Source organism: Spermophilus citellus, assembly GCF_964194105.1.
Source record: "Spermophilus citellus genome assembly, chromosome: 7".
Taxonomy (NCBI): domain Eukaryota; kingdom Metazoa; phylum Chordata; class Mammalia; order Rodentia; family Sciuridae; genus Spermophilus; species Spermophilus citellus.
In genome coordinates, this window is record NC_138188.1 from 86,173,745 (window position 1) to 86,190,587 (window position 16,843).

At 34.3% G+C, this 16,843-nt stretch overlaps 1 protein-coding gene across 1 annotated transcript in view; it reads right to left on the reverse strand.

The window, feature by feature from the left end:
- IMPG2 (interphotoreceptor matrix proteoglycan 2) overlaps window positions 1–16,843 on the reverse strand; it is a gene marked incomplete at both ends in the record, with an annotated part of 109,297 nt that overhangs the window by 80,815 nt on the left and 11,639 nt on the right. The window contains one exon of the mRNA XM_081302452.1: window positions 2,096–2,262. Within this exon, the coding sequence (XP_081158578.1) occupies window positions 2,096–2,262 (167 nt within the window). The remainder of the gene's footprint in view (window positions 1–2,095; window positions 2,263–16,843) is intronic.

The window sequence follows — 16,843 nt, forward strand, 5'->3', positions numbered from 1 at the left end:
CTGTCTCAGCCTCCCAAGATGCTGGGATTACAGGCATGCACCACCATGCCCAGCTCGAGATGGGTAGAGTTTCACATTAACCTGCCATAAACTTATAATAAAAGAATTTTGTGATCTAATGAATTTATATATAATACCCATCCTATAATAGCACAAACATGTAGATTGAATAACTGATAAATCTGTTTCTCCAGAATCTAGACGAAGAGACAAATCAGTAATTGAGTTATTCCTCAGGGGGTCTTCTAAATCAAATTGTCACCAAATTTCTTCTAATTTAGTTTTATTTTGAGACCAGTATGATAAAAAGAACACTAACTTAGAATCAGAACACTAACTTAATTTCAAGTTTCAGTTTCACCCTCCCTAGCAATACATCAAATCTCCAAATCTTTCTGGTGCCAGGCATTAGTTTTCTTGTCTGTAAAATGGAAAGGCTATTAACCTAAACACTTATAATGATATGAATAAACAATTCACTCTTGCCCTTCCTCTACAGATTCCCAGAATAATCTCAGCTACTCTTGAGGTTACAATTACTACCTCAGGTCTGGTGATTCCTATAGCTATATGTAGAACCTGGACCATTCTCCTTGGTTTCATAGCTAAATATAAAGCAATTCATATTTCACGCAGACAGCTCAAATAAACACATTTAAATTAAACCCATTCTCCCTGTTACATCTACACATAATTTTAAAACACAAAAATCTGCATGCCTTCAAAATATTTATGACACAACAAAATGTGTCTTTACCCATGTTTATCAGATCACTCTTTTCTCGCCAGCTTATGCCCACTGAATGAGATCATCTGTCTGTGAGATCAAATATTAAAGAAAATAATAGAATGCCTTTACTAGAAATAAAAGTTAAAAAATAGAATATAATTTATTTTACCATTCTAAGTTGTACTAATATGATTTGATTAGATCCAAATAAAAATAGCTGTTATTTACATAATTTTCAGCCCTTCCAAGTACACAATACAACTAGTATTTGAAATAATATTCATGAAGTATAAATAATATAAGGAAAAAGACATTTTAGCTATTGCTTATAAACTTTTATTTTAGCAAATTATCTATTGCATATTACTATATAATGGGAATGTAAAAATTAACATATGACATAATCTTTGCCTTCTGATTTATAGTCTAGTTCAGTCAAATATACAACTGGTAATAATAAAATGTAAGAACTACAACATCAAGAAAAAGTAAAGAATGGTGGGAACTCAGGAGACTAGAAGAGCTAAATCGGCTATACTAAGGGTTGTTTTTTTACAGGAGAGGTTATACCTGAGCTGAGGACATATAGGACTTGGGCAAAGAGATATAGGAGTCATTAGAGAGCATGAACAATTTGCCACATTTGTCTGCAGTTTAATTTTCTCGTTCTAAATACATGTGCAATAGGTATATGAAAAGGGAAAAGTGGGAAGGTAATTTGTCAGTATGCATGTTTATTTATATTTTGCTAAGAAGAAACTAAAGGAAAACAATTAATGAGAAAGGAAAATAAGTAAGCAAATAATTAATAAGAATCATATGTATGCTTCACTAAATGTTTATTCAATGGACTATATCCTATGTTTTAATTGAAATCACTGGTATTCACTCTAATATGCACATAATATTTCAAAAATATTTGACTCTTGTGTCAAATATTTGTGGGTTGTTTTTCTGTGGTAGAGTGCTTGCCTAACACGTGTGAGGCACTGGGTTCGATTCTCAGCACCACATATAAATAAATAAATTAAATAATGGTTCATCAACAACTAAAAATAAATGTAAAAGAATTTGACTCTCACAAATCCATACTTTTTACTAAGCTTTTGTTGACTATTCCAACTATTTACATTTATAAACAAAGCTGAGGCTATTGTTTGACTCAGCAATGTTTGTTATAAAGGCAAAATAAAAGACTGGGATGAAAGACTAAGCTACACCCCAGGCAGCTCATTAGGACAGCCCAATTCAACAACAACAACAAAATAATATAGGGTTTTGTCACTCGCTCTTCCTCAGAACTTAGCTGTGCACTGTGTGCTTCTATGAAGGTGCAACAATTCCTCCCCTCCTTGCGACACTTACCTTCATGATTAAGTTTCTGTGTTCCACAGACTGACTAAAATTGGTGCCTATTTCAAACACACTTGTGATTCCATCCTCACACAAATTCATCCAGTAATGATATTCCTCACGCCCAGGAAGTCGATCCCAAAAAGTCCTGAAGGCTTCCCAGACAGCTTCCTGACACACTGAAAAATCAATAAAAGAGAATAAAATCATGGCATTTGCAGGTAACTGGATGGTGTTGGAGAAGATAATGCTAAGTGAATTTAGCCAAGCCCAAGAAAACAAATGCCGAATGTTTTCTCTGATATAAGGAGACTGACTCCTAGTGGGGTAGGGAGGGGGAGCATGAGAGGAATAGAGAAACTCTAGATAGGGCAGAGGGATAGGAAGGGAAGGGAGGGAGCAGGGGGTTAGCAAAAATGGTGGAATGTGATAGACATCATTATCCAAAGTACATGTATGAAGACATGAATTGATGTCAACATACTTTATATACAACCAGAGATATGAAAAATTGTGCTGTATGTGTAATAAGAATTGTAATACATCCCACTGTCATTTATTTTTCAAAAATCAATTAAAAACCAAACAAAAAATAAGTAAATTTTTTAAAAAGTAAATTTTAAAAATATTTCTTTTAGTTGTTGATGGACCATTATTTTATTTATTCATTTATATGTGGTGCTGAGAATTAAACCCAGTGCCTCACACATGTTAGGCAAGCACTCTACCACTAAGACACAACCTCAGCCCGAGAGTCAAGTGTAAGCAAAAATTAAAAAGTTGTGGTTGGGAATAAATAAATAAATAAATAAGGAGTAATGAAAACATTTGAGAGCTTATAGGAAATTGAAAGTATTTCATAAAATCAAAAAGGGGATGTTAATCTGGAGTTATCACTTTTTAAAAAATATTTTTTGTTGTCAATAGACATTTATTTTTATTTCTTTTATATGCGGAGCCGAGAATCAAACCTTTTGCCTCACACATGCTAGGCAAGTGCTCTACTACTGAGCTACAACCCCAGCCCCAATTACTCTTAAGCTACTATATTTCACATCTAAGAAGGAAAGATAATAATGAGTCCTTATTTATACTTAAAAGTAAAACAAAATTCAGCAGTTGTGCTCCTTGGTATTTGCCTAAATGAACTGAAAACTTATGCTCTCACAAAAACCTGCACACAAATGTTTAAAGTAGCCTCATTTATAATTGCCAAAACTTGGAGATGATGAAGATTTCCTTTAACAGGTGAGTGGACAAAGTTTAGTACACCATTTCATAGAATATTATTCTGTGATTAAAAAGAAATGAACTTTCAAGCTATGAAAGGACATTCAAAAACTTAAATGTGGGGCTGGGGCTAGGGATCAGAGGTAGCGTACTTGCCCAGCATGTGTGAGGCATTGGGTTCAATTCTCAGCAACACATAAAAATAAATAAATAAAATAAAGGTCTATCAACAACTAAATAAAAATTAAAATTAAAAAACTTAAATGTGGGGGCTGGGGATGTGGCTCAAGCGGTAGGGCGCTCGCCTGGCATGCGTGCGGCCCGGGTTCGATCCTCAGCACCACATACAAACGAAGATGTTGTGTCCGCCGAAAACTAAAAATAAATAAATATTTTAAAAAAAAACAAAACTTAAATGTGTATTACCAAGTGAAAGAAGCTAATCTGAAATGGCTGTATACTATATGATTCCAATGACATTCTGGAAAAGGTAAAACTATGAAGACAATAAAACAATCAGTGGTTGCCACGGGTTGGGGGAGAGGGAGAGATGAATAGTTAGAGCACAGAAGATTTTTTAAGACAATGAAATTACTCTGTATAACACTATAATTGTGCATTCATATTACTATAATTTTGTCAAAACCCATTGAAAATACACCACAAAGAATAAACCCTAATTTAAACTGCAAACTTTACTTAATAATAATGTATCAACATAGGCAAGAGAGTTCTAACAAATGTAGTATCCTGATATAAAATATTAATGCTGGGAGTTTGAGGAGGTATTCTCTCTGGCATTCTGATCATTTTTTTCACTAAACCTAAAGCCACTCAAAAAATAATGTGCATTAATTTTAAAATATATAGGAGAACCAAAAGAGAAAAAGAATATTCAGGAGAAATATATTATTGTATTAAGACAAAAACTAATTGAATCCATCAGTTAAGTTAATTCAAAGATTTGAAACTGAAAGGCTGTCAAACAGGGCATTTGCCTATTTTGTATAGTACTGGGTATATTGCTATTCTGCAACCCTTCAGAGGTATAGGTGACTCAAGGCAATGAACAGACTGAAATGAGAGGGAAGAGAAGGACAGTGGTAAGGGAGAAAATATGTAGCAGATATCAAGGAAATTATTTTTCATTACAAGAAGATTGAGAGTACTCATCAGACAGCATATTTAGGTGGAGTCTCTGGACTCACAGAGTCCTAGCCCTAGTTTCACCATGCACTGTAGTTGGATAACCATGAGTAACTTTTACCGATTCAAAGCATCCATATACACATCTTTTTTTTAATGGAATGAATAATTACTACCTTACCTTATCTGTAAAAGTATTTTGTAAAATTAGAAGTGCTACATGGATATCACATTATTATATTTGAATATCTCTTATCCAAAATGCTTGGTACCAAAAGTATTTCTGGTATTTTTTTTCATAATTTTGGAATATTTTCATATATGTAATGAGATAATTTGGGTATGGTACCCAAATTTAAACACAAAAAATCATTTCTGTTTCTCATATACATTAAACACATAGACTGAAGCTAATTTTATATGATACTTTTAATGTGCCTGCATCTTGACTACAACCTGACATATGAGGTCAGGTTTTGAAGTTTTCATTTGTGTCATAATGTTAGCACTTTAAAAAGTTTAAAATTTTGGAGAATTTTAGATTTCTGATTTTCAGATTAGAGATGCTTAACCTGTGTTATGTTAGATTCTGGTTGTCTGACAGTTGATTGATGGAACAAGATAGTCTAAGCCCTCCCTACCCTCCCCCACAAGAAAACCCCACCAACTCTTCAACTTTAACACACTATAAAACATATAAATCTTTGGCTACAAACAATTTATCATTCATTGAACTAACTGCATCCTTATTATCGCTATTTAAAACTTTTGAACCAATCAGCATACAGAAGAGTTCAGCAGGAACTGAATGAGGCAGAGCTAATCAACCTATAGATTATAGTCTTTCCTCTCCTCTTAAAACTTCCAAACGGGGCTGAGTTGTAGCTCAATGATAAAGTGCTTGCCTTGCACACCTGAGGCCCAGGTTTAATCTAGTACCACATAGAAATAAACAAATAAAAATAAGGATATTGTATCCATCTGCAACTATTAAAAAATAAATTCCAAACAGAGGTTGCTGTGGGTTCTCTACTTGGATCTACCATGGCATAGCTGGGATCTCTGCACCTCAACAATGAGGCTTTCCATGACCCGGGGAAGATGGCAGAGTAGAAGACCTTGCTTTCCAAGCCACTCCTTGGCGTGAGATCAGAAAAGAGGATAAACAGCTTCACAGTAGGGTGGGTAAAAGAAGGATTTTACTGGGATTTAATACTGGACTCTCAGAACAGCTTATGGACTCAGAAGGTAGTATAGGTTGTAGATAATAAAATAAAAGAAGAAAGCCCTCTGCCCACACCCACGCCTGCAGGACATGATCCGCACTGGACAAAGTGGGGAGTGGGACTAGGAGAACTCACATTTCAGATGGCACTATGGTGTGTCTTGGTATGGAGAAATCAGAGATCAAAGACACTGGTGAACTGATCCAGAGGACGTACTACACTATACTTGCATGTGGTAAAGACACCACTCATCTCCCTGTTGTGTGTGGAGAGCCAAGGGAAGAGCCATCTTTTCACTATGCTAAGGACACCAGTGACTGTGGGAGTGAGTTTAGGAGCCCATATCTGGAAAGCCAAGCTGGGTCCAAACAGCAGAACTGGCAGACACCTGCCACACAACTCATAGTGAACCTAGGAAACCAGGAGAAAATTAAGCATAGAGGGTGTATTAACCAGGAGAATAAGGGTTGTAGAGACCTGAGAGATCCCAGGTCCCTCCCTCCCTTTGAGTCTGGCAGCTCTCAGAACCAGCTGGGGCAGGTCAGGATTTGACTGGGTATCCAGGAATGACTGTGATTGGGGACTGAGCCTAGGAGGCCAGGAAGGGCAGGATCCATGGGTGGAGAAGGGGGCAAAGGATTGGCTCCTCTGTGGCACGAGTGCAACTCATGGTAGACTCCAGGGGTACAGTCTCCAAGTATGGATCAGCAGTTTCTGGGCCCTGGAGGTACCCTGATTTAAAATCTTCAGACCAATCGGCACTCCAGGAAGCACCCTGTACCTACCTAGAACTAACCCCTGTCTTCAGGAGCTCTGTCTCTGGGAATTCCTCTTACAGAAGTCTACAGTGATTCCACCCTGAGAGTAGAGCAGATAACACACTCCAACTCTCTCCACCTCATACTGCTGAGAAGGGAACTGAGAATTTTTGAACTCCAACTAGCAACTTGACAAACAACACAAACAGAGGAAGGATTCGACAACCTGAAGCTCCTATTCTTACATATAATACATACTTCAAGAAAAAAAATGAAAAGACATTTGGGAACAGACAATCAACATATATTCTCAACTGACAATTTTTGAACACTACAACAGAAACAATTCCTTAATTTTTCATTAAGAACTTTTTTTCTTCTTTTTTTATTTCTTTTCTTTTCTTTCTTTCTTTCTTTTTTTTTGGATTGTTTGTTTGCTGAATGTTTCATGGACATTTATACATATACATATTTGTGTCTCTTATTTCTAGCATTTTTGAAGGCAGCTATTTTTGATGACGCTATCTTTTCAGATCTAGGGGGTTTTATTAGGGTATTTTGGTTTGGTTTTGTATTGTTTTTACCTAATTCTCTTGATTCTCTTTCTTTTTCCTTTCTTTGCTAACAGCCAAATTCTATTCGCTCTTCCTTTAATATTTTACTTCTATTTTCTCTATGCCTTCATCATAATCATCCTACATCTCTTCTGCATTCTCCCTGTCCACCATTTGAAATTGCAAACGCTTTTGCAAACTTATTGTTTTTACTATTGGAAATTGCTTATCATACCATTTCTGTTTGTTGTGCCAATTCACATTGTAGATGTCATAGTAGGAACTGATTACTTAATTTAATGATGTATATTGTTTGCATTGATTGTTGTTAATATTTGTCTCCCCTAATCATGAGGTACTAGAAACCTTATGGGACACTGTAATTTCATAGAGTAGAAATTCAGCTGCCTCAGTTTCATACTAAAATATGGGTAGCCACACAATATGAAAAAGCAAGGAAAGAAACCATCCCAAACAAACCAAAATATCTCAATTACAGAATCCATTGACAACACAGTGGAGGAAATATCAGATCAGAAATTTAGAAAATTCTTAGACAAACTGATCTATGAGGTAAAAGACAACATAAGGAGTGATATCAGAGAGAAAATACAAGAAGTAAAAGAGACCCAGAGGAAGAATCAATCAGAAATCCTCAAAATAAAGGAATCAATAAGCCAAATTAAAAAGTCAATGGAAAGCATTAGTAAAACACTAGATGCTTGGAAGACAGACTTTCAGGCAATGAAGACAAAGTGTGTGTGTGTGTGTGTGTGTGTGTGTGTGTGTGTGTGTGTGTTTTAATGGAGCTGTAATTATGATTTCAGTCTCTTGACTCCAGAGTGGTTAGGAATAGTTCAATAGACAAGGGAAATGAGAGAGTGAGGGAGAGAGAAAGTGAAAAGAAGGGAGTAGTGGGTAGGAGAAAAAGAAAGATGTGAAATAAATGCCGAAGGAGGGGTATGAACTGTAGTTGTTTAGTTTGAGTTATAATCTTGAAAATAAAGTTGACCATGGAGAAAAAATGTTAAGAGATCCTGAACAGAATTTTTAAGAAATATGGGAAAATATCAAAAGGTCAAATAAAAGATTCATAGGAATAGATAAAGGCTCTAAAGTACAAACTAAAGGAATGTGTAATCTTTTCAATGAAATAATTATCAGAAAATTTCACAAAATTTAAGAATGAAATGGAAAATCAAATACAGGAATCCAAATATACAAAATTATAATAGACCCACTCCAAGACACTTTATTATGAAAATGCCTAACATACAGAATAATGATAGAATTTTGAAAGCTGCTAGAGAAAAAAACTTGTCACAATTAGAGGATCCAAATCCATTAGATGATCTATTAGAGGATTTGGATCCTCTAATTGTGGTCACAATTTGGATCTCAGCTGATTTTTCTAACACAAACCCTAAAAGCTAGGAGGTCTTAGAAAAATATATACCAATCTCTGAAAGAAAATGGATGCCACCCAAGAATACTATATCTAGCAAAATTAAGCTTCAGATTTGAAGATGAAATAAAAACCTTCCATGAAAAACAAAAGTTAAAAGAATTCACAACTAGAAAGCCTGCATTACAAAACATATGATATGGAGAATAAAAATAAAAACCACCAAGAATATACTTCATCAAGCTAATGAAAATCTAATTCAACTTAAATCTGGCAATAAATCAAATTGACAGGGAATAAAAATCATCTCTTGATAATAATACTAAATTTTATTAGACTAAAGCTCATTAATCAAATGACATGTGCTGGCAGACTGGATTAAAAACAAACAAGACTCAACATTATGCTGTCTCCAAGAGACTCAATTCATAGCAAAGACATCACAGACTGAAGGTAAAAGGATGGGAAGAAAGCATCACTTAATATGGATTGCATAAACAAGCAGGAGTTTCTATTCTCATATCAGATAAAGTTGACTTCAACCCAAAGTTAATCAGAAGAGACAAAGAAGGTCACTTCATAGTGCATAAGGGAATCAGACAACAATTAGAAATAACGATCATAAATATTTATGGCCCAAACAATGGAATATCTGAGTACAAACACACCCTTCTCAATATCAAGAATCAAATAAGCCACAAGACACCTCTCTCATCACTAAATAGATCTTCTAAACAAAATTTTAATAAAAAAGGCTACAGAACTAAAAAAAATTAATTAATAATTATTTAGACTGAACAGACATATATAGAATATTTCATTCAGTGGGTGAATACACTTTCTTTTCGGCAGCACATAGAACAATATCTAATATATACCACATTTTAGGACACAAGGCAACTCTTAGAAAATACAAAAAAAAATAGCTGGGCACAGTGTACACACCTGTAATTCCAGTGGTTGGGTAGGCTGAGACAGGAGGATTGTGAGTTCAAAGCCAGCCTCAGCAATGTAATGAGGCCTGAAGCAATTTAATAAGACCCTGTCTCTAAATCAAATATAAAAGTGCAGGGAATGTGGCTCAGTGATTAAGTGCCCCTAGGTTCAATCCCCAGTACCAAAACAAAAAGAAGAAGAAGAAGAAGAAAGAAAGAAAAGAAAATACAAGAAAAATTGAGATAATACACTGAATTCTTTCAGATCATAATGGAATAAAATTGGAAATCTATTATTAGAAGAAAAAAATTACTCTAACACCTGGAGACTAAATAATATGCTATTGAATGACCAATGGAAAGCAGAAGAATCAGGGGTGGAATAAAAAAGTACTTAGAGGTAAATGAAAATAGTGATACAACATATCAAAATCTCAGGACACTATGAAGGCAGTTCTAAGAGGAATGTTCATAGCATTGAGCTCATTCATTAAAAGAACAGAAAGTCACCAAATAAATAATCTACCATTACATCTCAAAGCCATAGAAAAAGAAGGACAAATCAATACCAAATCACTAAAAGACAGGAAATAATTAAATTAGACCCAAAATTGAAATTGAAATTGAAAAAAATCAACCAAACAAAAAGTTGTTTCTTTGAAAATAAATAAATAAAATTGATAAACCCTTAGCATCAAGCTAAACCACCACCCCAAAAAAAGAGGAAAAACTCAAATTATTAAAATTTGTGATGAAAATGAAAATATCACCATGGAAACTACTGAAATACAGATAATAATAAGAAATTATTTTTAAAATTTATACTCCAATAAATTAGAACATCTGGAAGACATTGACAAATTTCTAAGAAGGTATGACCTGAGTTGAATCAGGAGGATATAGAAAATATAAACAGATCAATTTCAAGTGATGAAATCGAAGATGCCATCAAAAGCCAATCAACAAAGAAAATCCCAGAACCACACAGATTCTCAGCCCAGTTATACCAGACCTTCAAAGAAGAACTAACACCAATCCTTCTCAAACTATTTCACAAAGTAAAAAAGGAGGGAACCCTTCAAAATTCATTCCATGAAGCTACTAACACCCTGAGATTAAAAAATAAAAGACAAAGAAAAGAAAGAAAACTATATATCAATAACCCTGATGAACATAGATGTAATATTCTTAATAAAACACTGGCAAATTGCAGAGAAAAGGACATTAAGAAGATAGTGCACCATGACTAAGTGGGGTTCATCCCAGGGATGCAAGATCAGTTCAACATACAGAAATCAATAAATATAATTGACCACATCAATTAATACTTAAAGAAAAGAACCACATGATTATCAATAAAAGCAGAAAAAGCATTTGACAAAATACAGCATTTGTTCATGTTTTAAAAACTAGAGATAGTAGGAATATATCTAAACATTGTAAAAGCCTTGAACAACAAACCAAGGCCAACATCATTCTAAATGGAGAAAACTCAAAGCACTCCCTCTAAAAACCTGGAACAAGACAGGATGCCCTCTTTTACCACTTCTATTCAACCTAGTCCTTCAAATTATAGCCTGAGCAATTAGGCAAAAGAAAGAATTTAAAGAGATATGAATAGGAAAAGAAGAGTTCAAACTATTTGCTGACAACATGATCCTATATTTAGAAGATCCAGAAAATTTGGGGGAACTCATAAATGTATTTAGCAAAGTAGCAGAATCAACACCCATAAATCAATCACATTCCTATACAACAATGATGAATAAGCTCAAAGAGAAATTGCGAAAACTATCCCATTAACAATAGCCTCAAAACAAATAAACAAACTTGAGAATCAATCTAACAAAAGAGGTAAACAATATCTACAATGAAAACTATAGAAAACTAAAGAAGGAATTGAAGGGTTGGGGATTTAGCTTAGTTGGTAAAGTGCTTGCCTCACATGTACAAGGTTGTGGGTTCAATCCCCAGAATCACCAAAAAAAAAAAAAAATGGAACCACCATTTGATCCAGCTCTCCCAATTCTTGGTCTATACACAAAGGACTTAAAATCAGTATACTATAGTGACACAGCCACATCAAAGTTCATAACAGCTCAAGTCACAATAGCTAAACTGTGGAAGTAACCTAGATGCCCTTCAACAGATGAATGGATAAAGAAACTGTGGTACATATATACAATGGAATATTACTCAGAATTAAAAGAGAACAAAATTATGGAATTTGCAGGTAAATGGATGGAGTTGGAGACTATCATGATAAGTGAAGAAAGCCAATCCCAAAAAACCAAAATCTCTCTGATAAGAAGATGATGATCCATAATGGCAGGGGCAGGAAGTAAGGGCATGGAGGCAGGAACAATGGTGGAATGAGATGAACATCACTACCCTAGGTACATGTAGGACTGAACATGTGGTGTGACTGTACATCATATACAATCGGAGAAATGAAAACTCATGTTCCATTTGTGTATCAAAATATATTCTGTTGTGTATAACTACTTAGAACAAATTTTTTAAAAGCTAAAAAATATAAAAGGAAGGAATTGAAGAAGACCTTAAAAATGGAAAAATCTCCCATGCCCTTGAATAGGCAAAACTAAAATTCTCAAAATTGCCATATTACCAAAATCACTATGCAGAATTAATGTAATTCATATTAAAATTCCAATGACATCCTTTGTAGAAATAGAACAACCAGTCATGAAATTCATTTGGAAAGCTAAGTGGCCCAGAATAGCCAAATCAGTCCTTAGTGAGAAAAGCAGAGCAGGAAGCATCACAACACTAGATCTTAAATTATACTACAGAGCTACAGTAACAAAACAGCAGGGTCAGCACCAAAACCGGCAGCAAGACCAATGAAATAGAATAAAAGACAGAGACAAACCCATATAAACACAGATATCCCAAATTAGACTAGACAAAGGTGCCAAAAACATACATTGGAGAAAAGACAGTCTCTTCAAAAATGGTGCTGGGAAAACTGGAAATCCTTATGTAGTAGAATGAAGTTTAACTCCCTTACCCTGCACAAAACTCAAAGTGGCTCACAGTCATAATTATTAGACCAGAAACTCTACACCTACTAGAAGAAAATGTAGGCACAACACTCCAATATATCAGTTTAGGAACCACTCAACAAGAATCCTAAAGTGCAAGAAGTAAAATTTAAAAATCAATAAATGAAATGGTATCAAATTAAAAATTTTCTTCACAGCAAAGGAAACAATCAAGAGTGTGATGTGAGAGCCTACAGAATAGGAGAAAATCTTTGCCACCTACACCTTGAATAAGGTGTTAATTTCCAGGATATGCAAATAACTCAAAAAGCTTAACACCAATAAAACAAAAAAACCCAATCAATAAATGGGCAAAGAAACTAATAATATGCTTTTCAAAAAAAAGACATGAACAGTGTTATGGTTTAGATATGGTGTCCTCCAAAAGCTCACGTTATACTATGCAAGAAGATTCAGAGGACAAATGATTGGGTTGTGAGAATCTTAACCCAATCAGTGAATTAATCCTGATTAATCTAATCAGTGAATTAATCCCCTGATATGGATTAACTTAGTGGTAACTGAAGTGGTAGAGTGTGGTTGGAGGAGGTGGGAATTGGGGGCATGGTATCGGGTTATATATTTGTATCTGGCAAGTAGAAACCTCTCTCTTTGCTTCCTGACAATCATGTGAGCTGTTTCCCTCTGCCACATTCTTCTGCCATGATGTTCTGCCTCACCTGGAGCTCCACGGAATGAAGCCAGCCTTCTATGGACTATGACCTCTGAAACCGTGAGCCCTCAAAAGAACTTTTCTTAAAATTGTTCTGGCCAGATCTTTTAGTCATAGCAGTGAAAAAGCTGACTAAAACAGTCAACAAATACATGAAAAAAAAATGTTCAACATCTCTAGCAATTAGAGAAAGGCAAAGTAAAATTACATTGAGATTTCACTTCACTCCAACCAGAATGGCAATTATCAAGGATACAAGTAACAATAAATGTTGGCAAAGATGTGGGAAAAAAGGTACACTCATACATTGCTGGTGGGAATGAAAAGTGGTGCAACCACTATGGAAAGCAGAATAGAGATTCTTCAAAAAAATGAAGAATGGAATCCCCATTTAACCCAGTTATACCACTCCTCAGTGTGTATTCAAGGGATTTAAAATCAGCATGCTACAGTGATGCAGCTACATTAATATGATAGCAGCACATTTCACAATAGCTAAGTTATGGAACCAACCCAAATGCCCATCAACAGATGGATAAAGAAATTGTGGTGGGACTGGGGTTTTGGCTCAGTGGTAGAGCACTGGCCAAGCATGTGTAAGGCACTGGGTTCGATCCTCAGCACCACAAAAAATAAGTAAATAAATAAAATAAAGGTATTGTGTCCATATACAACTAAATGTATATGTGTCCATATACAATACACACACACACACACACACACACACACACACACACACACCATGGAATATTACTCAGCCATAAAGAAGAATGACTTTATGACATTCACCAGTAAATGTATGGATCTGGAGACTATCACACTAAGTGAAATAAGCCAATACCAAAAAAACCAAAGGTTAAATGTTCTCTCTGTTATATATATGCTAACCCAAAACCAGGGATGGTGAGGGGAATAAGTTCAATGGATTAGACAAAGGAGAATGAAGGGAAGGGAAGGAATAGGAATGACAGTGGAATGAATCTGACGTAACTTTCCCATGTACATATATGAACATACCACAGTAAATCTAAAAAAAGAGAGGGAGAGAGAGAATTCATTACTATTGGAAATTATTTATATATTTATTATTTCATTATTTTGTATCCTTACCCATACTGGTCTTAAATTAATAAAAATAAATTTTATTAGATTTTTTTAAATTCAAACAAAAGTTAAGTATATACCAAAAGATAATGCAAAGGTAAATGTCTAGATCAGTAAAAACAAAAACAAAAAAAAAAGTGAACAGAACATCTGGTTCTGAAATGAAGTGATTCAGAGAAATTATTAAAAAAATATTGTTAGACAAAATAATTATATATCCATAGGGAAAGAAGAAAATTAATCTCAACCTTTTCTTCATACTTTACATATAAAAATATTGAAATATGACAGCTAAAACTATAAAATTTCTAAAAGAAAATATGGAAGAATATCTGCATGTCTTGGGGATATGCAGAAGTTTCACAGGATACAGAAAACAAGAATTATTTTAAAATGATAAATTAGAATTTATCAAACTGTGAAGTCTCCCCTTATCAAAAGATACTACTAGGGCTGGGGTTGTGGCTCAGTGTCTTAGTACCCAAGTTCAAACCCCAGTACTGAAAAAAAAAGATGCTATTAGTATAAATTAATAGGCAAGCTATACATGGAGGATAATATTCAAAATAGATATATCTAACACAGAATTGATATTTGGGATATTTTTAAATTTGCTACAATTCCCTAATTTAAAAACAAATAATGCATTTTTTGTATTTATTTTTTTTAGTTGTAGTTGGACACAATATCTTAATTTCACTTATTTATTTTTATGTGGTACTGAGGATGAAACCCAGGGTCTCGCACATGTGAGGGGAATGCTCTACCGCTGAGCTACAACCCCAGCCCCAAACAATGCAATTTTTAAAACAGACAAGGACTAAAACAGCTATTGCACAAAGGAAGAAATATAAAATAGCCAATGAGCATGTTAAAAAGTGTTCAACAGGCTGGGGCTATAGCTCAATGGTAGAGCATTTGCCTCGCATGCATGAGGCACTGGGTTTGATCCTCAGCACCACATAAAAAAATAAATTAATAAACAGAGATATATGTGTCTATCTACAACTAAAAAAAATTTTAAGAAAAAAAAGTGTTCACCATCGTTCGTCTTTCAGAGAAAATTAAAGACTCCACGTACAAACAAGAATGGTTGAAACTTTTTACATGAGCAACGCCAAAATTTAGCAGGACTTTAGAGCAAACATAGCCCTCATTTTTTTATAGAAATGTAAAATAGTACAACCACTTTGGAATAAATATTAAGAGTTTCTTTTATAACTAAATATACACCTAACTTCTGAGGATATGGTTCAACAAATGCCACATACTTCACTATTTGACCTATCACAAGGCCTCTTTAGAACACCATCCTTGCCAAAAAAAAAAAAAAAAGTTTCATTAGCCTTTAGTTACTGCTCATGATAACCTTCTGTCTTAGAGAAGATAACCAATCTAAAAATGCTTCTCCTCTGACAGAGATAATCCCTTCCCTGGACTGGTAGAGAAAGGGAAAATGTGATGACAATATTCTGAAGAAGAAAATGCCAGCATTTAATCTGTCTTCAACACTACTGCTAGGTCTCAGGCTGGTTTCTTATCTAATACATATAAATCTAGAAATTCAGTAAGGAGCAGTCATTTTTTAGGGCTGCTATATTTTCCTTTTGGAATTGTAAAGACCAAAGCACGTGGAACATTCAATTTTGGTTTGTTAAGGCAAGAAAATGAAATAAAATGCAAACATATTTGAAAACTCTTCAGATAAAATAATTATCCATGGAGAAAACCCTAAGGAATACATGAAGAAGGTACTAAAACTAATAAGGGAGGTTAGCAAAGTTGCAGGATTAAAGGTCAATATATGAAAATCAGTTATATTTCTACATACTAGCAGGGACCAATCAGAAATTAAAATTTTCCTGCAATCATTAACAATAGCAGGAAAAAAATGTGAAATCCTTAAAGACAAAATCTGATAAAATGTGCATGATCTATTCACTGAATAAAACATTAGTTATATACTCCTACCATTTAATCAATGACAATGTCATTTACTTAGGATCTACAATGACCCTAGAACTCTTAGCCAATATATCCTTAAAGACATTAGTAGTAGTAGTAGTAGTAGTAGTAATAGAGTATTTATTCCTGTTTCAATAAGGAAAAAACAGAATTTTAAAAATAGAAAAATTTTCCTAAAGACATAGAGCCAGCAAACCTGCAGATCAAATATTACATGGGGTATACATACACTAAAAAGATTGTTATTTACCTGAAATTCAAATTTAACTCAGTGCCCTGAATTTTTACTTGCTAAATCTGGCAACAATATGTGTGGGTCAGATATGGCCTTATCCATTGGGACTCTACCCCTTGCATAGTACATTTTAAATATATAGAACTATACCTAGCTTTTAAGTTCCAAGACCCTGCATATTTTCTCTGGAAAATACCAACCCATTCTTCAAAACTCAGTTCAACTGGCTTCTACTAACCCAGGCATGGATGTATACTCACATATGTCCTTCCCACATATACACCTTGTACATATTTTATTTCTGCATATTCTACATTGACTTTATTATTGTGGTTATTACAGTAACTGGCAGAATCATTATGAATTAAGGTTGCATGTGTGAATTAACAAATAAATGAACAAAAAAGAAAATATAAATAATTATAAAGCATTGTTGGGAAAAATTGAAGATCTGAATATAAATG